This window comes from Rhinoderma darwinii, chromosome 5, assembly GCF_050947455.1.
Source record: "Rhinoderma darwinii isolate aRhiDar2 chromosome 5, aRhiDar2.hap1, whole genome shotgun sequence".
Classification (NCBI taxonomy): domain Eukaryota; kingdom Metazoa; phylum Chordata; class Amphibia; order Anura; family Rhinodermatidae; genus Rhinoderma; species Rhinoderma darwinii.
In genome coordinates, this window is record NC_134691.1 from 260,458,406 (window position 1) to 260,485,298 (window position 26,893).

Consider the following 26,893-nt stretch of genomic DNA (forward strand, 5'->3'; position numbering starts at 1 on the left):
CAGTGAAAAGAATTCCCTTAGGGCCTGTTCACATCAGAGTTGGGCTTCCGTTTGGCTTTCTGTTCATCCGTTCTGTTAGAGGAACAGACAATCAGAAAGCATCATTTCCATTGATTTCAAATGGTATTTTTTTTGTTTAAATTTGCCTTTGTTCTGCTAGGTTTTTCTCAAGAAAACAATAGTGTAGTGTGCGGCGCTATTGTTTCAGTGAAAAAAACGGAATTCTAGCGGAACGGAGGCAAACTAATAGAAAACAAACATTGAAATCGATGGTAATGCAAACGGAAACAATACTTTGTCTGTTCCGCCAACGGAACAGATGAGCAGAAAGCCAAACGCTGATATGAACAGGCCCTTATCGGAGCTAATAGATATAAAAAAGCAAATAAAAAGTTCTGTAAACCTAAAAAGGGAACTAGTCTGCCATAAGGGCCATCTGAGCTTAACATATAAAGGATTGTGTGTAATGGGGGAAATAAGTATCAATGTGGGAGTAAGGCCTCATGCACACATCAATTGCCTGTCGTATGGCCGCTAATGACAGTTCCGTGAAACACGGATCACAACCAGCTGGCTTCTGTGTGCAGTCCGTTGTTTCAATGGACCAAATGAATTAAATGGCCAGGACTGTTCCGCCAAAACGGACAGAAGTAGGAGCTGTCCTATTTGCGTCAGAACGGACACAGGCTTCCGTTAAAACAGAAGTGTGCATGGCCCCATAGAAATGAATGTGGGCATGAGGTCTTAGGTTACAATACATGAAATTCACAATAAGAAAATTACATTCTCCACAGTCATAATAAACGGTTGGTCCATACTTCTCTAGTTCCACGTAGAGAGCTGACAGAGGTCATAATGTGGACAGGCTGGATCCTTCGTAGTTTCCATTCTTGGTTTAAAATTTCAGTTCGTTCTAGAATTTTTTGACGATTTGAATTAAACATGCCCTGCAAGCAGAAAGGGGAACCAGAAATAAATGTGAATGACAGCGTACACGAGTGTAAAAATCTGTGATGTTCTAAGTGTCATAGCGGACACATTTATTTAAAATGTAGTTTCTTTTTATCTTTATTGTTTTCAAATTTAGGTGGTAAAGTAAGGCCTACATCACATCTGCGTTGGCATCTCCGTTAGGGGCCTCAGTGGCAGATTCCACAAAAAAGAAAAAAAAGAAGGAAACTCAGCATGCTGCGCTATTGTTTCCAGTAAAAACACCGACATCCTGACGGAACCCATTAAAGTCAACGGGTTTCGTCGGTCGCCGGTGGTGTCCACGGAGCAAAAAAACCGGTGTTTCCGGTTATTCCCTTGTTCTGCTCCCCTGACGGAGCAGAACAACGGAATGACGAGCCTAAGAAGTCAACAGCAGATTCCAAATTTCATACAGGCAAAATCCCTCAGATTAGACAACCCCAGGCTTATCTATGTACCTTTACTTCATCCGCTCGTCTGAACCGCTTTAGCTGCCGCAGACGCATATACTCAGATTTCACCCGCTTCCTCCAGCATACTGGTCCTTTCTCAGATTTTTTGCCTGTCTGGCCCATGATTATCCTGCAGAGATAAGAAAACGTCTCAAGTTCTAAGTACATTTAAGCCATACTGTCGTTAATTAAAATTAAAATGACTCTATTGTTATTATAGCCGTGAAGCTCATAAGTTACAACACAGCATTGTGGAGATTCAGAGATAACATTACAAATTGAAAAAGGCAATCAAGACAATTTTTAATAGTAAAGTTAACACATTATTGACCACCAATACGCCTTTTCATGGCGGTTACTAAGGGGCCTTAGGCTAGGCCGCCGCCTTTTCATGGCAGCCTAGTCTAAGTCCTGCACGGTTCCCGGCTGAAGCTCAGCAATCGAAGTTTACTTAGATCCCGGCCGTTTAACCCCTTAAATGCTTCGGTCAATAGCGACCGAAGCATTTAAGTTGTTTACAGAGGGAGGGAGCTCCCTCTGTCACCCATTGGTGGCCTGCAAATGCAATTGCGGGCCTCCGGTGGGGTGCCATGGCAGCCGGGAGCCTAACAAAGACCCCAGGCCTGCCCTGGCTATATGCCTATTAGGACGTGCCAGAGACCAGCCCTAATAGATTGACTGTCAGTTTTAGGGCTTATTCAGACGAACGTGATATACGTCCGTGCAACGCGCATGATTTTCACGCGCCTCGCACGGACCTATGTTAGTCTATGGGGTCGTGCAGACAGTCCGTGATTTTTACGCAGCATGAGTCCGCTGCGTAAAACTCACGACATGTCCATTCTTTGCGCGTATTTCACGCATCACGCACCCATTGAAGTCAATGGGTGCGTGAAAATCACGCGCACCACACGGAAGCACTTCAGTGGGACGCACGTGATTCGCGCACCAGCAGTAAAACTATGAATGTAAACAGAAAAGCACCACGTGCTTTTCTGTTTACAAACGGAGTGTCATAAAGATGGCGGCTGCGCGAAAAGCATGCAGCCGCACACCATATGATCATGACACACGGAGCTGTTAAGTGCCTTTTGCGCACGCAAAACGCAGCGTTTTTTGCATGCACAAAATGCACACGCTCGTGTGAATCCCGCCTTACACTGACAGGCAGTAATGCTCTGGCATACTAAGTATACCAAAGCATTATATCTGCGATCAAGCGATCGCATAGTGAAGTCCCCAAGAGGGACTAAAGATAAGTAACAAATGTTAAAAAGTATTAATAAAGATTACAATTAAAAAAAATTCCATAAAAAAGTGGTTTTATTAAAGAGAAAAACTAGAAAAAAAAAGCTGTCATACAGCTATGTAGATGGAAAAATAATGAGCGCCGACACTAAAAACAGATAAAATGGCGGGCGCACTGCAAAACACCCCCATATTTTGTCTTCAGTGCCTGCGCCGGCGTTCATTAGTGCAGCGCCGGCCGCATCATATCACGCTGACTGCGCGCGCGCACACACTTTATGTCAGGAGTGGGGCAATGGCTGTATTACCTCTCATCTCCAGCGCTATTCCCATGAATGCTGCGTTTAAAGCTGACCGCAGCATTCAAGAGGAAACTGATAAGGGGGATGCCCCTTGGATCGAGTCACAGGGAATCCCTGTGACGCGATCAAGGGACAAACCATATATGGGCAGACACAGCCCAGGGTCCATTGAAGGACCCCAGGGCTGTCTGACCATATTTCCTGTTAGGGCTTACTTAAAGAGGGTCTGTCACCACATTAAAAGTGCCCTATCTACTACATAAGGAGATGGGCGCTATAATGTAGGTGACAGCAGTGCTTTTTATTTTAAAAAACTATTTATTTTCACCACATTATTAGTGATTTTAGCTTTATGCGAATTCGTTTCTTAATGGACAACTGGGCGTGATTTACTATTGACAAAGTGGGCGTTGTACAGAGGAGTGTATGACGCTGACCAATCCGCATCATACACTTCTCCCCATTCATTTAGTCAGCGCATAGTGACACTGCGTTGTTCACTATGTGCTGTCTTATACTGACATATTAACGTTACTGAAGTGATTAGACAGTGAATAGACATTCCTTCCAGCCAGGACGGGATGTCTATTCGCAATCCCGACACTTCGCTAATGTTTCTGTGGTACTTACAGCAGAGCAAGCGTAATCTCGCTGTAACCTGTCATTTACAGCGTGATCTCGCGAGATTACGCTTGCTCTGCTGTAACTACCACAGAAACGTTAACGAAGTGTCGGGATTGTGAATAGACATCCCATCCTGGCTGGAAGGAATGTCTATTCACTGTTTAAACACTTCAGTAACGTTAATGTATCGGTATAAGACAGCACATACTGATCTAGCAGGATCCCTATGCGCTGACTAAATTAATGGAGAGAAGTGTATGACGCTGATTGCTCACTGATTGGTCAGCGTCATATACTCCTCTGTACAACGCCTACTTGGTCAATAGTAAAACACGCCCAGTTGTCCATTAAGAAACTAATTAGCATAAAGCTAAAATCGCTAATAACGTGGTGAAAATGGATAGTTTATTAAAATAAAAAGAACTGCTGTCACCTACATTACAGCGCCCATCTCCTTATGTAGGACATAGGGCACTTATAATGTGGTGACAGAGCCTCTTTAAGTATGTCCTAACAACTGCCTGAGTACTATCAGTACACAGGCTATTGTACTGGCATATAGATATATACCAGTACATGAAAAAGTTTAAAAATAAAAACGTAAAAGAACAAAAAAAAACTAATTTTTTACAGTAAACATTAAAAGCAAAGTCTCAATACATAAAATATACACAGACATTCGTTATTGTCGCGACCGTAATAACTTGCACAACAAATTTAAGCTTCATTTATGATGTGTACGCTGTAAAAAAATTAAATAAAAACTGCTTTCTTTCACTTATTAACATGAAGCACATGGTATGAATTTTAAGCCTCCATGTGCCTAATTAATAGTAATTAACCCCATCATGTACCTCCCACATTAACCCAATGTTGTCTATTAGGACTGTGAGAAACAGAATAGTGTTTATTACTATTAGGCTGGGTTCACACGACCTATTTTCAGGCGTAAACGAGGCGTATTATGCCTCGTTTTACGCCTGAAAATAGGGCTACAATACGTCGGCAAAAATCTGCCCATTCATTTGAATGGGTTTGCCGACGTACTTTGCAGACCTGTCATTTACGCGTCGTCGTTTGACAGCTGTCAAACGACGACGCATAAAAATACAGCCTTGTCAAAAGAAGTGCAGGACACTTCCATACATTATATGCAGGACACTTCTTTCAGACATAATTTGAGCCGTTCTTCATTGAACTCAATGAAGCACAGCTCAAAATTTACGGCTGTCAGAGAAGCCTTGCAAAATGCGAGGAGGAGCTTTTACGTCTGAAACGAGGCAGCTGTTTTCTCCTGAAAACAGTCTGTCTTTTCAGACGTAAAAGCTCCTCCTCGCATTATGCGAGGCGTCTTTGACGCTCGTAAATCTTGAGCTGCTCTTCATTGACTTCAATGAAGAACGGCTCAAATTACGTTGCAAAGAAGTGCCCTGCACTTCTTTGCCGAGGCAGTCAATTTACGCGTCGGCGTTTGACAGCTGTCAAACGACGACGCGTAAATTACAGGTCGTCTGCACAGTACGTCGGCAAACCCATTCAAATGAATGGGCAGATGTTTGCCGACGTATTGTAGCCATATTTTCAGGCGTAAATCGAGGCATAATACGCCTCGTTTACGCCTGAAAATAGGTCGTGTGAACCCAGCCTTAATGTGAGGCACATGGAGGTTTAAAACTCATCACACCACGTGCCTCACATCAGAAAATGGAAGAACTTTTTTTTCATTCTTATTATTGTTGGTAAAGTGCTCTCATCTGCAATGTCGGAGACCGACGGAGATGGTGACTGGCAGTGAGGGGGGATGTTAGTGCACGCAGTGTATCATTGATTATAGATGGTGTTAACCTGCTCCCTGCCGGGGAACTCAGAAATTATAATCAATTAGATCAACATTTTTCCAGTTGTATTTCTGATTTAAAAAAAAAAAAGCATTTGCAGAGACTAAAAGTTGTGAAGTTACGTACAATTATAACAGTGAGATATGTTAAAAAGTTATTTATATAAAGAAAATTATTTATTAAATTATCTCTTGGCATTACTGTTAAAATAAAAACAGAAAAAAATAAGAAAATAGAGATTCAAATCGAAAGTCGCCCAAAGTCTTGAAAAAAAAATCTAGATTTTATTTTTGGGCAAAATCGCCCAGCCCTAAAGTAAATATATTGTATATATTTTTCTGAATTTTTGCTCATTCAATTTTGAATCATGTAAATATACTGAGCAACATAAGTTTTTATTTACAATGGGAGACGTATGAAACTATATAGGCATACAGTTGCATAAATCTGTTATTCGGTGGTAAACTGTATGTTTGCCCCGAACTTGATGTTAACAGAATCTATCAGTATTTCAATATCCTGAGATGAGAAAAAAACATAAAAGACAGTCACATTTCTCTCTGACTATAAACACTTGATAATTGGACATCTCGCTAAAAGTTCCCAAAAATATGCAGATAACAGCAAGGTTAAACTCAATTAAACAAATGTGTTTTCCCATACTTTTGTCCTTGAAATTCCATTATAGCTTGAACTAAGCCTCCCACAATAATTTATTTATTTTTTTGTTTTAGAAAACCGTTACCTTAAAGGGCTCATACACACAGCCACAATGAAAATCCGCCACGGATGAACATACCCAATAGAGCTTCTATGGAGGTGCATTGGCCCTCTTACTGTACCTCCATTCACCTTGTGATTTTAAAGTTTAGGATGATTCCAGCGATTTTTGTAAAAATTAATTTCTTTGTGTCGCCATGTTCGAAGAGCCATAACTTTTTATTTTATTTTTTCATTCGACAGAGCTATGTAAGGACTACATTTGAGGGCGATTTTGACTTATTTTTCTAAAGCTTTTTTACTTTAGAACTTGAAGGCCTGAACCCCTGATCGCTAACATCATACATTGCACTGCTTATGTAGTGCACTGTAATAGAACTGTCAGTTTTAAACAGACAGGCAGCCTATACGCTTCTGGCAGGGCCTAATAGCCTTCAATATTTGACAGTCCTGGAGGTCTTTGTCAGCTCTCTGGTTTCCATAACAACTATCCGCACCCCTGCAATTGCATCGCAAAGTGGCTGATGGGCTACAAACCACAGATGCCACGGTCGCTATTGACAATGGCACCTAAGGGGTTAATTGGCTGAGATTGGAGCTAGCTCCGGTCCCGATCATTACAGCAGTGTCAGCTTTAACCCCTTATTACACAACTGTAATTGATAGGGGTTAAGGGGATCTATGGAGCGTACTCACGGGCTGAGCGCGCTCCATACACTGCGGATGACGGCTGTGTAATACAGCAGACACCTCCCTGTAACGGGCGGAATCAAAGATCACTTTGATTCCGCCCGTTTAACACCTTAAATGCATTTAAACTATTGTTAGAATCAGGGGGGGGCGCCGCCACAAACACGCCAGGGCTTCAAAGGAGACTGTCAGAATCACAATATACTGCAATACATTAGTATTGCAGTATATCATTCAAGCTATCCAATGATCGCTGCTTCAAGTCCCCTAGGGGGGACTAATAAAAAAAAGTTACAAAAAAATTATGTTCCAAAAAATACTATAAATAAAAGAATTAAAAGTTTTAAAAAAACTTTTTCCCATTTTTTTCCCTAGATCAATGTTAAAAAAAAATAAGTTAAAGAGGCTCTGTCACCAGATTTTGCAACCCCTATCTCCTATTGCAGCAGATCGGCGCTGCAATGGAGATAAGAGTAACGTTTTTGTTTTGTTTTTTAAACAAGCATTTTTGGCCAAGTTATGACCATTTTTATATTTATGTAAATGAGGCTTTCTAAAGTACAACTGGGCGTGTATTGTGTTCGTTACATCGGGGCGTTTTTACTTCTTTTACTAGATGGGCGTTGTGTTTAGAAGTATCAGCCACTTCTCTTCACAACGCCCAGCTTCTGGCAGTGCAGACACAGCCGTGTTCCCGAGAGATCACGCTGTGACGTCACTCACTTCCTGCCCCAGGTCCTGCATCGTGTCGGACCAGCGAGGACACATCGGCACCAGAGGCTACATTTGATTCTGCAGCAGCATCGGCGTTTGCAGGTAAGTCGATGTAGCTACTTACCTGCAAACGCTGATGCTGCAGAATCAACTGTAGCCTCTGGTGCCGATGTGTCCTCGCTCGTCCGACACGATGCAGGACCTGGGGCAGGAAGTGAGTGACGTCACAGCGTGATCTCTCGAGAACACGCTGTGTCTTTGCACTGCCAGAAGCTGGGCGTTGTGAAGAGAAGTGGCTGATACTTCTATACACAACGCCCAGCTAGTAAAAGAAGTAAAAACGCCCCGATGTAACGAACACAATACACGCCCAGTTGTACTTTAGAAAGCCTCATTTACATAAATATAAAAATGGTCATAACTTGGCCAAAAATGCTCGATCTGCTGCAATAGGAGATAGGGGTTGCAAAATCTGGTGACAGAGCCTCTAAGTTAACATAACTGGCATCACCGCATCCGTAAAAGTCCAAACTATCACAATGTAGCATTGTTTAACCGGCTCGGTGAATGCTGTAAAAACAAAAATATATATAACTGGGCGTTTTTTACCAACTGGCCGTTGTAAAGAGAATTGTATGACGCTGACCAGATTCATACACTTATCTCCATTCATGTCAACCTGTATTCACAGCACTCACGAGATCACGCTGTGCTGTCACATACACCCACATTAACTTTACTGAATTGTCTTGAGAGTGAATAGACAATCACCTCCAGCCAGGACGCGATGTCTATTCACTCCCCCGACACTTCGGTAAAGTTACTGTAGGAGTATGTGACAGCACAGCATGATCATGAAGAAACTTGTGTGCAATTTTTTTGCACCTATTTGTAATGAGTCAATAGAGGGTTATCTTAACCCCTATCCGTACGACTAACTGTACATCGCCGCGGGAAGTTACTATGCAATAGCGGGGGGTGCCGATGGTTGGCATGGCCTCCGGGTCGGCCATGTATGGAAGCCTATGAGGACCAGCCCCTGCCTGGTCCTGATAGGCTTCTTGTTAGGCTACATTCACACGAGCGGATCAGATTCTCGCGCAGGAATCTGGTCCGTGTGTGTTGCGTTTCACGCACTCGCAATGCACATTATTTAAAAAAAAAAATGGAATTGATGCGTAATCACGCACAGAACACGGATGTGAATCAGTGTGCTGTGCGTGATTTTCACACACCCATTGACTTCAATGGGCGCATAAGTGCGTGAAAAAAGCACCAATATAGGACATGCAGTGAGTTTCACGCAACCTACACACGCTGCGTGAAAACACCTGCATGTTGTGAATGGTCTCATTTAAAATCAATGGATCAGTGTGCTGTGCGCGATTTTCACGCACAGCCCACGGACGAGTTTTACGCTCGTCTGAATGAGCCCTTAGGCCTCATTCACACGACAGGGTCCAAGTGTCGGCCGGGAAAATCAGCCGATTTTTCCCGGCCGGTTTGCATCCGTTCCGATTCCGTTCCGAGTTGACGTTTTTACCGGCTGATTTGGACCCAATTTGCATCCGTTTTTTTCCCTGTCCGTTTTAAAATCGGATAAATTTCATTTAAATTTGTTGCCACACACAGCCCTTTGTAGATAATGCCACAGCCCCCTGGTAGATAATGCCACCCAGCCCCCTGGTAGATAATGCCACACAGCCCCCTGCAGGCGATGCCACACAGCCCCCTGCGGGCGATGCCACACAGCCCCCTGCGGGCGATGCCACACAGCCCCCTGCGGGCGATGCCACACAGCCCCCTGCGGGCGATGCCACACAGCCCCCTGCGGGCGATGCCACACAGCCCCCTGCGGGCGATGCCACACAGCCCCCTGTAGGAATCCCACCCAGCCCCCTGCGGGCGATGCCACCCAGCCCCCTGCGGGCGATGCCACCCAGCCCCCTGCAGGCGATGCCACCCAGCCCCCTGCAGGCGATGGAGAGGAATTCCCTGCCACAGGTCGGGAATTCCGCTTCAGAAGTGAGTGACGTCACTGTGTCCATATATGGACAGTGTAGTCACTCACTTCTCCTGTAACGGAATCCCCGGCCATAGAGTCAGGGATTCCGCTGCAGAAGTGAGTGACTTCGCTGTGTCCATATACGGACAGTGTAGTCACGTACTTCTCCTGCAGCGGAATCCCCAATCCCCGGCCGGGGATTGGGGATTCAGACTCCTACAGCGAGCAATAAAAGACCCCCCTCCTCCTCACATGCACTCTGCACTGTGAGGAGGAGGAGAGAGAGTGCGCGAGCGACGGTAGACCCGGCCATCACTCGGGACACGTTCCGGTGATGGCTGTGTATTACCCGGCCCCATAGACTTCTATGGGAGCCGGGCGGCCAGGCACCCGGCCGAAAATAGGGCATGTCCCATTTTTTGACGGCCGGTTTAGTATCAACACGTTCGTAACCATCCAAACTGTTATTTTTCCCGCACGGTAAACACCACAAAGAAAACCAACCGATATTCTTTGTTTACCACCTCTCTCAAAATATAGAATAAAAAGTTACAAAAAGTCGCATGTACCCCAAAATAGTACCAATAAAAAGTAGCCATGGCTCTCAATATGGTAACACAAAAAATAACATTTCAAATAAAAAGTAATTTTATTGTGCAAATTCGGCAAAACACAAAAACAACAACTATATCCACATGGTATAACTAATCGCATTGACCCGCAGAATAAAGTAAAATGTCATTTATAGCACACTGAACGCCGTAGAAAGTAAAGAATTTAAAAATGCAAAAAAATCTATGTTTTTTGGTCACCTTCGCTCTAAAGAAAAAAAATGTAATAAAAAGGCGATCCAAAAAGTTTGATGTACCAAAAAATGGTACCAATACTACAAAAACTACAGCTTGTCCCGCCCAAAAAAAAAAAAAAAAAAATTCTGCCCCTCAGAATGTGGTGAAACAAAACAATTTTTTTAAACGTTTTTTTTTGTTTGTGAAAGTAGTAAAATATATATAAAAAAAAAAATATACATGAAATTTGGTATCGCGCTAATCGTATTGAGCCGCTGAATAAAGTTGATGTTTTTACCGCACAGTGAAAAACGTAAAAACGAAACCCAAAAAACAATTGAGGAATCCCAGTTTTTCCCAATTTCAGCCCAAAATAATTTTATTTTCAGTTTCCCAGTGCATTATATCGTACTTAAAAATGGTGTCAATAGAAACTACAATTTCTCCTGCAAAAAATAAGCCCTCACACCGCTCTATGACAGAAAAATAAAGAAAATAAAAACAAGTTATGACTCTTGGAAGGCGGGGAGTAAAAAACTAAAATGAAGAAGCAAAAAAATAAATCAGAACTGAAAGGGTTAATTTCTAAAGAAAAAGCACATTTATAACCGCATGTGGGGTATTATCGTACTCAGGAGAAATTGCTTTACAAATGTTGGGGTGCCTTTTCTCCTTTATTCCTTGTGAAAATTAAAAAATTCAAAATTTTCACTGCCTAATTCTAATAAATTCTGCAAAAAACCTGTGGGGTTAAAATGCCAACTATACCCCTTGAAAAATTCCTTGAGTGGTGTATTTTCCAAAATGTGTTCACTTTTGGGTGGTTTCCACTGTTTTGGCACCACAAGACCTCTTCAAACCTGACATGGTGCCTAAAATATATTCTAAAAAAAATAAATAAAAAAAGGGAGGCCCCAAAATCCACTGGGTGCTCCTTTGCTTCTGAGGCCTGTGTTTAAGCGGTTAAGGACTAGGCTGTTTTACAGCTAAATGACCAGAGCAAATTTCACAATTTTGCTATGCGCTTCTTTAGATGACTATAACTCTGCAGGTGAATAAAGTTCATCTTTGAATTTTACACTCTTTTTAAAGGACAGATAGGGCTTTGTTTTAGTGGCATTTGTCAGTATATATCATTTTTATTTTTTTCTCTATAAAGTGGGCAAAATTAGAAAAAAATGCAAGAATTTAGCAATTGCGTCAGTTTATGCTAGCATTTTTCACACACAGTATGGACCACGGACAGAATTAATCTCCTTTCACATTCTTCCACTTCTCCCGTGCATGGGGATACCAAATATGTGTGCCTTATTCACTGTGCGGGCATGTGCCAGGGCTTGGCATAAAAGGAGGCTTTTTGGCCTTTTCGGTCCAGGAATTTTGCATTTGATTTTATAGCAGCATACTGTTTTCTTGGGGGCGTAATGCTGCTGAAACATTGGAAACACCCCATAAATGACTTCATTCACACAAGTAGACCCCACAAGGTTTTCTTCAAGGGGTTTATCATATTTTTAGACAGTCCAGTTTTCTTCTGAAAGTTTCTTGAATAAGATGGATCAAAATAAAATTACCAATTTTTTAGCAAATGCATCAGTTTATGCCAGCATTTTTCACACACAGTATAGACCACGGACAAAATGAATCTCCTTTCACATTCTTCCACTTCTCCCGAGCATGGGGATACCAAATATGTGGGCCTTATTATCACATAGAGATGTAGGAGGGCGGACGATAGAAGAAGCTTATTTCACAAATCGCTTTTTTTCAAAGCTGGTTTTACAAAACTCAACAGAGTTTCTATAACACTTCCAAAATATCTGCTCTTGAAGCAGAAATCCCAAAATATTCATCTAGGGGTATAATGGGAATGAATTTTTTTGGGTTTTCTAAAATAAGAAATTGCAGGTTTATGCAAATGGAGCTCTCCAGCAGATGAACTTTAGAAAATATGCAAACATGACATCCACCCCCCACCCATTCCCTCCCTCACCCTTGGAGTAAAATCAGGGGAAAAATAAAAAAGTAATGGAGGGCAAATATATTTTCAACTAATTAACTAAAATCTAATAATTCAGAACAGTGTGGTATTTTTTAAAACATGGCTCAATGCACAGGCCTGGTTGCGAGGGACATGAGGGACAGAAATATCGGGAATCTTTGCGGTGCCCGTCTTTTCTGCAGACGCGGCACTTTTTCTGGGGGTTGCTTCTGGTTGGTGTTGGGGGAATCCGACTGATGAAGTGTCTTTCAGTCAGTCGCGTGACATCCTCAGATTGGGGGCATTCTCAGGTGTCCTGAACATCAAAAATGAGGCCTTCAATAATTTTTTTTAGTTTTTTTTGTAGAGCACAAATGAGTTGTGGATTCCCACCTGTAACAAATAAATGGCCACTTTTTTGTACCAGGTTTTTGTTTTTCGCTTTACTAAATAGGGCTGTAAAACCTGGTCGCTTAAATCCACCCCCCCCCCCACTTGTTATATTCGGACACGCTCACTGGTTTGTGCTTGTCCGATGTTGCCCCTCTTTCCCTCACTGCCACTGTTCCTGCGGTATGAATCGTGCTTAGCACATACACGTCTTTGCGATCCCTGAACTTAACCGCCAGCAATTCCTCGGATGCATAAGCACAGGAGTCCCCGTTTACCATGCGCTTCCCCACTAATTGCTGTGGAAAACCAATTCGGTTTTTGCGCATGGTACCCCATGCCCCAGTCCTTGCAGCATGCAAATGCCTAAACAGGGGCACACTGGAATAAAAATTGTTGCAGTACAGGTGGTACCCCTTGTGAAGCAGAGGCTGCATTATCTCCCACACGATCTTACTGCTGGTGGAAAGATCAGGGGGGCATCCAGGAACATTTATTGAGCGGTCCCGCCCTTCATAAATCCTGAAGGCGGTGGTATTTCCTGACCCGCTTTCACACAATTTATAAAGCTTAACGCCATATCTTGCCCTTTTGGAAGGTAGATATTGGCGAAAGATAAGTCTTCCATGGAAGTTGAGGAGGGATTCGTCCACACTTACATTCTGCTCAGGGGTGTAGAGTTGCAGAAATAAATTATTCAGGGAATTAGCGGTCTAATTTTGAACAACCGATCCCGGTTTGCATCGGTACTTGGGGGGGCCTGTGCGTTGTCATTGAAGTGGAGGAACCTCATTATTGTCTCATTACGAGACCTGGGCATTACTGCAGAATATACTGGGGTGGCTTGTGCGGGTCTTGTTAACCAGTAAGACCTAATGGAGGGCTTTTTGACAATACCCATATTTAGGGTGAGCCCCAAAAATTTTTTTCATTCCTGCAAATTGGTGGGCGTCCAATCTCTGGCATGGGTGGATGAAGGTTTCTGCCTTATATATTGAGTGGCATATAAATTTGTTTCGTGGACAATCTGATTTAGGATGTCGTCCGTTATAAATAAATGGAAGTAATCCATTTGGACAAAATTTGTATTGTCCACGGTTATGCCAGGAGTGGCAGTAAATCCGTGGATTCTAGGCCCAAAAGATGGGGCAGGTGCCCATACAAGAGCCTGGACTAGAGGGACCAGGCTGTCCCGTGCTACAGCGCTACTTGGCCCTGCGCTTACATGTTCTGCAGTTTCAACTGCATCAGGGACAACGTCCCCTGAAGATGAACCTGAAGTGACGCTATCATCGTCACTGCCCAAAACAGGTTCCATCTCTGATGCGGTCTCCGACTCAGACCACAGCATGGCATATGCCTCCTCGGCGCTAAACAACTTCCTCGCCATAACGTCACTAACACTAACTAAACACATTTTTTTTAAATATAAAACACACAAACTAACTGGTATATAGATCTACACTACCGCTAACAAAAAAATAAACCGCTATTGCTATATATATATATATATTATATATATGTGGAGATATATATAATTATATACTCCCTACCTGCCTATTCTAATAGAATAAAAGAAAGAAAGGTAGATAGAAAAAAAGATAGATGGATAGATTGTATAGATAGATAGAAATCTATCTATACAGAGAATGTTTTATAGTGTAACTGTATTTTTTTTCACTGTATTCTTCTGGCAGCAATTCTCTCGAGTCTCTTCTTCTCCTCAAACTGAAACAATGTTTGAGGAGAAGAAAAGAGGCAGGAGATTTACTGCCAGAAAAGTAAAAATAAAACAAATGTGGTCGCGGTTTTCACAGCGACCACATGTTCAGGTACCATCAGATTGGTCCCCGATACTCTGCCCAGTGCCCAGAGCTGTTGGTAACAGCGTGGGCACAGGGCTGTGTGCATGCGATCGCGTGCACACTGTTTTATACGTACAAATGCATGTGATCGCTGTGATTGGTTGTAACAGCGATCACATGTTCAGGGGCCAAAAGATTGGCCCCTGACATTCTGCCCAGTGCCCATGGCTGTTAGCAACAGCCAGGGCATAGAGCTGTGTGCACGCAATCGGCGGACTTTAGAGACCCTGACCGCGTATGTATGTATGTATGTATATATATATATATATATATATATATACACAGCCAGCGGTCGGGAACCTATTAAAGGGGGTTTTACACATGATAATAATGTATGGGGACAAACGATCGGAGTAACGACCGCTCATTCCCATCCATAGCTCCGTGTGACAGGAGCAAACGAGCGCCGATCAACGATGTGCTTTTCTGTTTACATTCAGAGTTTGACAGCTGTTGCGCGAATAACGCTTGTCCCACGGAAGTGCTTCCGTGGGGCATGCGTTATTTTCACGCACCCATTGATTTCAATGGGTGCGTGATGCGCGAGAAACGCAGAAATATAGATCATGTTGCGAGTTTTACGCAGCGGACTAACGCTGCGCAAAACTCACGGACTGTCTGCACTGCCCCATACACTTGCATAGGTCCGTGCGACCCGCTTGAAAACCATGCGGGCTGCACGGACAAAAATCACGTTCGTGTGAATCCCCCCTTAGGGTATGTGCACATGACAACGCCAATTACGTCTGAAATTACAGAGCTGTTTTCAGAATTAAACAGCTCCTGAATTTCAGACGTAATTGCTCGTACTCGTGTCTTTCGCGGCGTCTTTTACGGACGTAATTGGAGCTGTTCTTCATTGGAGTCAATGAAAAACGGCTCCAATTACGTCCCAAGAAGTGCCCTGCACTTCTTTGACACGGCAGTAATTTTACGCGCCGTCTTTTGACAGCGACGCGTAAAATAACAGCTCGTCTGCACAGAACATCGTAAGACCCATTGCAAGCAATGGGCAGATGTTTGCCGACATATTGGAGCAGTCTTTACAGGCTTAATTCGAGGTGTAAAATGCCTCCATTACGCCTGAAAAATGGTCATGTGCAAATACCCTAAGTGCAGCGCCGGCCGCATCACGTCATGCTGACCGCGCGCGCTTGTGAGGACTCAGGAGCTGGGAAATGGCTGTACTGCACAGCCGCAGCCCCGCTCTCATACATTCTGTTATGTTATGTGTTACAATGCTAAGCTGTGTGGCCGCACAGCTTAGTATCGAAATCCATGAAATAATGGTATCGAACCGTTTGAGGGTGCACGGTATCGAAAACAGTATCGAAGTTTCGATGAATCATGCATCCCTATACTAAATATGTCCCTTTATATCACTGTTGACCAGCAAGCGGCACTGTAATAAAATGATAACGCTGCTTGCTGTATCTGCACGCTCCCGAGACGGCTACGATACACCATTCATAACCACAGAAAAGAAGTGGGACATATAATAAGATTAAAAACACAAAAAATGGCCATCCTACAAATTGGGCAGGTATAATCCCAACAGGACGCAGCCAGGTCAAAAATGCTGCTGAAGGAAAGTGCTCAGGTGTGTTAAATAATAATAGCCACTCCCACTAGCCTTGAGGGGAGTGGTGTGTGGTGCATGGGATATGTAGTAAAAAAATAAATGAATTGTGTATAATGTGCAAGTAGTAATAATATGTGTGAAATATAGGTGGCAGTATTGAGTGGTGAATAACATGTGTAAAATATAGGGGGCAGTACTGAAAGGGTCAGGAATGTGAGTGATGCATGAAGTGTGGGTGCAGTGTGTAAAACATGGAGGGATAATGCGTAAATCATGAGGCACAGCCTATATAGCCTGGTAGCAGCCTATTTGTAACGCCATGATAATACATAGAGCGGGCTGCCCTACACCATTCACAGCGAATTATAGCTGTCTTTCAGAACACCCCCACCGTGTGCTTCACCCCTTTACCCAGCGGTGTAACTAGCAGTGTATCAGCCATAGCAGCTGATACGGTGTCCTCAGCATAAAGGGTGTCCGTGTTATGCGCGCTCACGCTACAGAATAGGAAGGAGAAGTGCGCAGGCGCGACATAATGAAGGAAACGCCTGCAATGGTAGTTTCCATGGAACCGACCAGCACAACGAAATACATCAGATGCTATTCAGAGGAGGGCATATGTTACAAACACTGCACTAAAGAAAACAGAAGGTATTTAGAAATATGTTTATTTTTACGTTTCTAGGGCTTAGAAAATTGATCTTTATGTTGGGAATAATCCTTTAATTCCATTAGGACACTAGGGTCACATGTGGGATATTTCTAAAAAAAAGAGGGCAAAATCTGGGCAATAAACATGGAGTTGCGTTTCTCTGGTAAAACCTTCTGTGTTACAGAAAAAAAAATGTATTACAAATTAATTTCAGCAAAATAAAAATTACATTTCTGAATTTCACCTCTACTTTGCTTTAATTCCTGTGAAACGCCTAATTGGTTAAGAAACTTTCTAAAACGCTGTTTTGAAGACTTTGAAGGGTGCAGTTTTTAAAGTGGGGTCATTTATGGGGACTTTCTATATATAAAGCCCTCAATGCCACTTCAGAACTAAACTGGTCCCTGAAAAAAAAAAAAACCTTTTGAAATGTTCTTGAAAATGGGAGAAATTGCTGCTAAAGTTATAAGCCTTGTAACATCCTAGAAAAATAAAGTACCCCACGGCAGGATCTGGAAATGGGGCCACTTTGGAAAATGTAAGTATATTACAAATGTATTTACATTTATAAATTACAAGCATTAACACAATCATTAAATCTCGGACAACCCCTTTAAATCAGAATATGTTCTATGATTTTGTTTCTTGCTGCTTTCCTTCACTCTGCGGTCCAACTCATCCCAAACCTTCTCAATTGGATTTAGGTCGGGTAATTGTGTAGGCCATGTCATCTGATGCAGCACTCAATCACTCGACTTCTTGGTGAAATAGGCCCTACATAACCTGGAGGTGTGCTTGCGGTTCTTGTCCTGTTGAAAAACAAATGATGGTCCGACTAAGCGCAAACCAGATGTTTTTTCAGAATGCTGTGGTAGCCATGCTGGTTATGTGCTCCTTGAATTTTGAATAAATCACCAAGAACGTCACCAGCGCACCCCCACACCAATTCCATGCTTCACGGTGAGAACCACACATGTAAAAAACATCCGCTCACCTTTTCATGCGTCTCACAAAGACATGGTGGATGGAACAAAAAAAATATCACATTTTTACTCATTAGACCAAAGTACAGATAGCCACTCGTCTAGTGTCCATTCCTTGGCCCAAGCAATTCTCTTCTTCTTGTTATTCCTCAGTAGTGGCTTCTTTGCAGCAATTCAACCATAAAGGCCTGATTCTCAAAATCTACTCTGAACAATTGATGTTGAGATGTGTCTAGCACTTTATCTCTGTGATGCACATATGCTTAGGGCCTGTTCACATCAGCGTTGCCCTTCCGTTGAGGGGTTCCGGCTGAGGTTTCCGTCTGGTTAACACCTCAACGGAAAGGCAAACAAACCTTAGCTTCCAATTCCCTCACCATTGACCTCAATGGTGACGGAAACATCGCTAAAGCTTTCCATTTGTCACCGTTGTGACAGGGTTCCGTTGTTCTTGACGGAACCAATAGCGCAGTCGATTGCTCTATTGAGTCAGTCAAAACGACTGAACCCTGTCACAACGGTGACAAACGGAAAACATTAGATAGGTTTCCGTCACCATTGAGTTCAAGCGAAGGTTTCAGTTTGCCTTTCCGTTGAGGGGTTAAGCTGACGGAAACCTCCGACGGAACCCCTCAGCAGAAAGGAACGCGAATGTGAACACAGCCTTAATCTGAGGTGCTGTTCATTTGCGATTTCTGAGTCTGGTAACGAACTTAACTGCAGCAGAGGTAACTCTTGGTCTTTCTTTCCGAGGGCGCTCCTTACGAGAGTCAGTTTGATCATAGCATTTGATGGTTTTCATGACTGCATTAGAGGATACCTTCAAAGTTCTTTAAATTTTACGGGATTTGACTAACCTTCATGTCTTAAAGTAATGATGGACTGTTGTTTCTCTTTACTTATTTGAGTGGTTCTTGCCATAATGTGAACTAGAACAGTGGTTGAGTAGGGCTAAACACTGTAGGGAAGTGTGTACCAATCCTACCTCTGCACAACACGACTGATGATCTCAAACATTACGAAGGAAAGAAATACAACAAATTAACTCAACAAGGCATACCTGTTAGGGCTTGTGCAAACGTAATGCAGAAATTAGAACAAATTCCGCTGCGGAAAAACCGCACCATTTTCTGCGTTTTTTATTGCAAAAAATGGTGCAGATATTGCTGCGTTTTTTCAATGCTGGGTGATGGCGATATTTCCTCAGAAAAACGCAGCAATTGAGTTCACGTTCCGCAGCAGGAATTGACATGCTGTAGTACGAAAAATACGCACCGCAGGTGAATTTCTGCTCAGAAATTTTACGCAGTGTGTGGATGAAATTTGTTAAAGCTCACCCACTTTGCTGCTACTGCATTCTGCTGCGTATTTTCTGTCCGCAAATACTCAGCAATTCCGTTACACATGGACAAGCCCTGAATTGAAAACCATTCGAGCTGACTACCTCATAAAGCAGATTGAGAGAATGCCAAGCGTGTGCAAAGCGATCATCAAAGCAAAAGGGGGCTACTTTGAAAAACCTTAAAATACTAATTCTGGTTTGTTTAATGCTTTTGTTTACTACTTAATTCCATACATGTTTCTTCAACGTCTACAATGTAGAAAAAAGAAAAAAAAACATGGAACAAAAAGGTGTGTCCAAACTTTTGACTGGTACTGTAGACGAAGCTAACTGATCTGCTCATTCTAAAGGCCATTTTACACTGGGCAATTATTGGGCAGACAAGCGTTCATAGAATGCTCGTTCCTGATAGGGCAGCGATCAGCAGATGATCATATCGTTCTAAAAAAAAAAAAAGTGAAATATTATAGCTGTTTGTCTAAACAGGGTGATGCGATGCCGACATGATAACGTATGGGGATGAGCGATCGGTGTAACGACCACTTGTCCCCATACATACATCCGTGTGACAGGAGCAAACGAGCGCCGATTAACGAGGTCTCGTTGATTGGTGCTCGCTGCACCGGCCGAACACCCTTCAAGCTCCTTTTACACTGGCGTCATGGCTTCATTTCATAGCATCCACTTGATGGATCCATCATGACATGGGATGAGTCCACCATGCCTCCAAAAAGTTTGCCTTCTTTTTTTAACTACAAACTTTATTAGAACAAAGAGGAACAAATGAAAGCGCTTTTTTTTTTTTTTAATTACACAAAAACAAGTACCAACGAATTTATGAAGGCTAGCACATGGAAAGCCTTTATTCGGTCTTTCCCTTGATAAGGCAACTAGAGCACAATGAAACTCTAAACTACCAGGACATGTTTACATAAATCGGATTTGCCGCTGAGGAAACCAGATCAGGAAATATTAAGAAAAAAAACCTCCATACTCACCCCCGGTCTCCTAATGTGACAGGTCACTCCTCCCAGGGCTGGTGTCTGTGCTGCCAGCCTCCTGGGACGATGTTTTCTCCCATGAGTCCGTTGTAGCCTGTGATCGGCTGCAGCAGGAATTAGTAAAGAGTTGCTATGTGAATGCTAGGGAAGGGGAGTATGGACTTTTTTTTTTCTTTCATTATTTACTTTTGCTGCAAACGCGCAGCTTCCCCCAGCAAAAAAACGCAACACTTGCTATTTTTTCACTTTCCCATCAAACGCAATGGGGAAAGTCCGCAACAAATATGCAGCCGTTACGGAGAAAAAAAACTGACATGCTGTGGATTAAAAAATCTTCACCCTGGGTCAATTTATGCATGAAAATTTCCTGCAGTGTGTTGATCAAATTTTTTAAATCTCAACCACTTTGCTGCTACTGTTTTACGCTGCAGATTTCCTGTCCGCGAATCCTAACGGAAAATCTGCAATTACTCTATGTGTGAACGTAGCCTTAAAATGACCTTTTACAGCGGCCATATGAACACTCGTTTTCGATCATTGCCCAATGTAAACAGGGCAACGATCAGGCGATGAACGATCAAACGCTCGTTCATAGTCTGATCTGCTCGTTTATGCAGCATTAAATATTATCGGCGTCAGCAGCACATCTCCCTGTGTAAACAGTGAGATGTGCTGCCGACATGATGAAAACGTATGGAGATGAACGATCGTGGTAACAATCGCTTGTCCCTATACATAACCTAGAATTGCTCGTGAAAGGAGCAAACGAGTGCCGATCAACGAGCTATCTTGTTGATCGGCGCTCATTTTCACGGCCTGTGTAATAGGACCTTAACACACGTACTGTATATAAACTTGTATCTCAAAGTAAATACACCATGAGGTAAAAACGGTTCTCTAATCTATGCCCTCCAGTTAACAGCAAGGCAGCTACATCCCTGCACATTATACCTCCATGGATTAGTCATGTAACACACTTGAAATCACAAATATTCATAATTTGAAAACTTAAAGGGAACCTGTCACCAGCATTTCACCTATTGAACTTTACTTATCCCTCACTGGCCGCTGCTATCAAAAGTTCATTACCATTATCCCCGCTCCTAAACGCCTCCTCCGACTGTAAATAACGGTCTGCAAACATTTTGCGCCTTTTATCGTAATAATCCGGTGTCCCTTTGTGCGCACACACCAGAAGAGGACATCAATGCACAAGTGTGGGATTTAGTGCGCTGGGTAAAGGAGAGTAGCTGTCAATCAAAAGAAAGGAGGCGGGGTAAACTTGGAAAAACTTGAGGATCTCTTTTATGCTCATTAGCATACGGTGTGGGTAAACTAAAAAACTGAATACTAAAGCTACAGAGCCGACTAAGAAGACAATTATAGGTTATATAGAAATGATTTTTCACCCACTACCACCAGGTATTGCTGGTTTAATAGGTGAAATGCTGGTGACAGGTTCCCTTTAAGAATACAAACACGAAAAATAGTAGAAAGACTACAACACTTATACAATATATTAGGAGACTTTCACATTTTATTCCAATTAATAAAACCACCCAAAGAAACTTGTTGTGAATGTTTGTGTGCCCAATAGAACGTGGCACAATTTTTTCTTGTATGAAGACAGAAAGCACTTCCATCTGAATTTGGAAGAATACAGTAAAGGCCTCATGGACCTCTATGGCAGCATTATTACGGCTCTGTACCAAAACAGAACTGTAATACATACAGCCATGTGAATGAGCCCTGTGTTATGATAATAATCAAATGGTTTTTTATCATGATCAGAAGCTTGCTATTGAAAGTATAACACTATGTAAATTCAAATAATCTTGCCTTGTGACATCAATGGTATCTGCCTCTCTAGACACAAAGAGTACAGACTACACACTTCATAAAAACATGCATGTCAGCGTTTCTCATTCCCCTAAGTAACATTGGTAATTGAGAAGAGGCATGATAGTTTCATGATATATTGCTCAATCACTTTTCTGTAGACAATATTTAATAAAATATGCAATAATATAAAAGCCTTTCCCCAACCACAGAGTAAGAATCTTTGTGCTCATTCAGGAAGGTCATGAGAGGATTTAGGTTCTAAATCCGATACATTTTAAATATATATGAGCATAGAAAGGCAATCTACAAAAATATACAAGATTCATTGAGCTTTTGAATATAGTTTGCAACAGAAACCTGCATTTTGTGAGCGATTATAAAAACCCATTATTGTAGAACATGATTAAAGGTGATGTCCAGTCCCTAAAAATTGTTGGCCTGTCCTCAGGATAGACCATCAATCTCTGATCAATGTCCGACTCCCTGGACCAGCCGCGAACAACTGTTTTGAAGAGGCCGCAGCGCTCGTACAAGCGCTGCTTCCACTTCCTTATCTGCTCACACTGTGAATCGCTGACATACTTGTAGTGGCGGCACACAGTATTACAGCCTTTTCCTATTGAAGTGAATGGGAAAATGGATGTAATACTGTGAACCTCCGCTACAAGTGTGTTGGCGATTGGTAGTACAAGCAAGGAATGAAGTGGAAGCAGCGCTCGTACGAGCACTGCAGCCTCTTCAAAACAGCTGATCGGCGGGGGTCCCGGGAGTCGGAAACTGATCAGATATCGATGGCCTATCCAGAGAACAGGCCAACTATTTTTAGGGACTGGACAACCCCTTTAAGAAATTGCTCAAATATGTAACATTTGCTATTACAGTATCTGTATGGTTTCTACAATACAGCCACATGTGCCGGTTTTATCCATGACATTTTTTTCTCAGTCGGAAGCGTGTCAGCAATGTGTTAATGACTAAATAAGACATTATGTAACCTAAAATACAAAATAAGGAATTTGGACATTTCAGATCAACTCCTGCACGAAAACATTAGCCCACGCATAATTAAATTTAATTTGGATCTTTTCTCTGTATACCAGAGGACGCCAACCCGCCGATCGCCGACGGGCGCTTCAGTCAGTTCTGCAGAATAAAGTTTATTCTGCAGTACTGAGTGCCTGGCTTCCTGGTTGCCATGGAACTAGGTCCTACACACATAGCATCAACATACTGATGCTAGTGCAGAGGAGCTTAGGAAAGGGGTGGGTTCCCCCGCTCTAGCGGTAGTACGGCAGTTCAGCCAGCAGCATTGGACTAGGTCCCGGACTACATAAGACTACGCTGCGGCAGACCTCCCACCTATCATATTGATGAAGCGCCACACTCAAAGGGCCTACAACCACATCATCACAGTCATGTAAGTCGCTGCAGACAAGACAATAAGCGTGCTGCAGTCACGTGCATTTCGCTAGTACAGTTTGTGACCTATTAGTAGACCTTAATTGGTTATCCCCAACTCAGACATTTATGGCATATCCATAGTACCATAAACGTCCGATAGGTGCGGGTACCAGAACTGGTACCGCATCTATTGCTAGAACGGGACCCCGATCCTAACTTCTGCCACTGGGCTCCGGACACCGATTTACGAGGTGGCCGGGTTTACGGAAATAGCCAAGCGAGTTTGCTATGCTGTTTCCGTAACTCCCATAGAAGTTACGAAAACAGTGCAGCAAAGCGAGCTACCCGGTTTCCAGAACCCAGGAATTACAAAAACAGCATAGCTCGCTGTGCTATGCGGTTTCTGTAACTCCAATTCACCTGCCAAACAGACATGAAGCGACTGAGCACTCACACGAACGCTTCAGCTGCTTCGTTCTAGCGATTGTTGGGGGGTCTCAGTGCTCGGATTCCCACCAATCCAAACTTCTGACATGTCAGAAGTTTATCAAACGTTTAGTTACACTTTAATTGTCCAAATGGGGGAGTAAGGCATGAGGCCCTGCACTGGCCTCTACCTTGCTACGACCCACAGAGTGAAATTTCCACTAGAATTTGAGCCAGTTTTCTGGCATAAATTATAATAACTTTCTTGGGCGCCTGTGGTCACGCCCCCTTTTCAAATCCAACGCCAATTGCGACCGTTGGGCCCCATTGCGACTTTTCTATGCCAAAAAAAACTGGTGTAGAAGGGTTGATAAAGGGGCAGCGTGCTCTGTGTGTGGTATTTTTCATAGGCTTCTCTATAGAACCATTGAAAAGTGCCAGGAAAAATGCCACCAAAAGCATGGGTTTTGTTTTTTGAATGCAGTTGAATACGCTGTGTGAAGGAGGTCTGAATGAATTGTGGCTAGTGTACGATTTACAGAACTTTCCCACTAACCAATTTTCTCCATATACCTTTGTACAAAATATAATTTCACATTTGATAGAACTATGAAGAAACGAAAAAAAAGTTAGACATTATTGCCACCAGCACGCCATGACTGTCATAGCAAAAGAAAAACGTGTGACTTGCTCTCGTGTCCTACGCTTGAAATGAGTCGGACGTTTCCCATGTAGTTCTGCAGCACAGAACGAGGATCCAAGTAAAGGTTTGCCGCTGGTTTACACCACGTTTTTCCATACAGTTGAGGCAGAAGTCGTTTATTGTGCTTACTGAAAATAAGACATTTACTGCTACTGATGCCATTGACTTCTATTGTTAAAAATAAACAAAAACACTCGATGCAGATGTGGACAGTGACATCTATTTAGGCGGAAGATATTGTCACACGCAAATTCTGAAGCTTAGTGACAAGGCCATGGATTTATCGTTAAGGCGTCGTGCACATACTATAATCTGACATGTGACATCTTCTTGCAACTGTCTACACAAGTGTGCGCACCACTACAACCCTCAAAACCGGACAGGACCACCTGACAATTGTCCTACCGATGGAGCAGCATTTTCTGCCACCTTATAAAAATGCACCGACCACAAATATTGAATGAGAGCTTGGTAGTCACATACAGTAATAAGATACAAGAATGATTGCTTAGTAAAAAATAAAAAGTTTTACTTGTCTGATTTGGAGTTATAACTTGTCAAAAACAACAGTATGTAATAAAGTTTTATTGTAAGCGCTGTTACTTTCTAATACGCTGCAGACGCCTTGAACTTTGCACTGCACCTAATCGGAGAGTGAGTCAGACATATGTCAGAAAGATTTCATGCACCGCTCTCATTCATAATGTGACAGTCACACTTTGACGCTTGCAGCACCGGTAGAGCCGCCGCATGCACAGCGCATTACATTCACAGGGGAAACTTCACATCAGTCTACGTACCCGAGCAGCACCTGTCCTTATACTGACCCTATACCTACATCCCTAAAGTGCAGGGTGGCTCTGCTGTTGCAGGAAGCCCCGCCTCCTCCCTAGCTGGGGGCGGCCCCTTTGTCCTCGCCTGCACTCATACAGGGCCCATACTATAACCCACTGTAACCAGCACACTGGACAAGCGTGAATTACCGTATGAGTGACGGTCTCCTCTGTCGTTCCTCCTCTTCCGCCGGTTCTTCTCTTTCACCCCCAAACGAGTATGTGACCACCAAGCTCACTCAGCCGCACCGGTCCCGGGCGCCAAACTAACCTCCCTGATCCACCTATCCCCGGCTACTACCACGCCCACACCGGCGCCTAACCACACTTTCCTCATTGGTTGCTGAAGCGGCGCTCTAAGCAAGAAGAGCCAATGAGGGCGCAGAGAGGGAAACGAAGCCGGCGCCAGCAGTTCCCCCTTATCCAGTCGCGCTCTCCGGATCCTTTGTTCTGCTTTTCCTGTGTCGGGCGCGCGCACAACTACTTATTTTCCTCCTGGCTCGCACGGGTGTCAGTGAAGCTGCTCGCTTTATGGAATTTTAGTGTCGCTTTAAGCATTTTACCTCAGACTGCCCAGTAGTACAGTATCGACTTATGTCCTCAGAGAGTCTGTTATAAACGGGCCTGTATATCACATATCCGTACATATTTGTTTAACCGTTTGGTAGACCGGAAACTGTCTACCGCCAGACCACCGAAACCGCTGCCGTTTTTCAGTCATTTAACTATTTGCACGGTCTCCACTGGCGGGAGAAAGGAAGTGGGCGGTAAAAGTTTGAATTTCGGACCTGGCCGTTGACCGCGTTAACGTTTACTGCTCCAATAGTGACGTGGGCGGGGTTGTCTCGGACACGTGATTCCGCACGCAGTTCTGGCCCTCCTACGGCGGCTTTTTACGTTCTACAGCTCATGTAAATGTTCGGCGGTTTCTTCTATTGGCAATGCTGGCATCCTAGTCAGGTATTGAGTAACTTTATATAGTTGTGCAGCCCCATATCAACCAATCAGGTGCATTAGCTGCTGTGCGTAACTGCATTACGTTAATTAAGTTTGGGTTCACAGGTCGCGGTCAAACTGTCTATATATATATATATTTATTTTTTTTTGGTTTGCCAAAAGTGAGCTATTGAGCCGTGAGACGCAGCAAAACAGGTATTGTGACTGCGACATGTGAACCAAGCCTTAGGCCAAATGCACACAATGCGTATTACATGCAGATTTTCACAGTGTAATACAGTACCAGCATAGTAAGAGATTAAGAAATCTCGTCTACACGGTGCAGAATTTTTCCACGTGTAAATTGGCCTGCAGTGCGTTTTTTAAAATCTGTAGCATGTTAATCTATTTTGTGTTTTTGCCTTAGAATTCTATCTGAAAAGTTTATTTAAAAAAAACTGCACCTATTTCCACATCAGCAACTAAAAACACATTAAAAAAAAAAAAGCACTGGCACAAATACTGCAGATTTTCAACAGCAGATTTCATTGTGGAAAATCCCCAGCGTAGCAGCAGATGGATGGGGTTTGAACAAATCTCATC

At 43.1% G+C, this 26,893-nt stretch overlaps 1 protein-coding gene across 3 annotated transcripts in view; it reads right to left on the bottom strand.

Moving 5' to 3' along the window:
* The window catches only part of EZH2 (enhancer of zeste 2 polycomb repressive complex 2 subunit), a 77,901-nt gene extending 51,636 nt beyond the window's left edge, over window positions 1-26,265 (bottom strand). Inside the window, exons 1-3 of one of the 3 annotated variants that reach the window (XM_075828585.1) lie at window positions 25,918-26,265; window positions 1,431-1,554; window positions 819-947 (exon numbers count right to left, since the gene is read on the bottom strand). In XM_075828585.1, the coding sequence (XP_075684700.1) occupies window positions 819-947; window positions 1,431-1,547 (246 nt within the window). In that variant the 5' untranslated portion in view covers window positions 1,548-1,554; window positions 25,918-26,265. Of the gene's footprint in view, window positions 1-818; window positions 948-1,430; window positions 1,555-25,504; window positions 25,894-25,917 lie in introns of those variants that run through there. The other 2 variants (XM_075828587.1, XM_075828586.1) reach the window with 2 other exon arrangements.
* Between the last annotated feature and the right edge of the window lie 628 nt (window positions 26,266-26,893).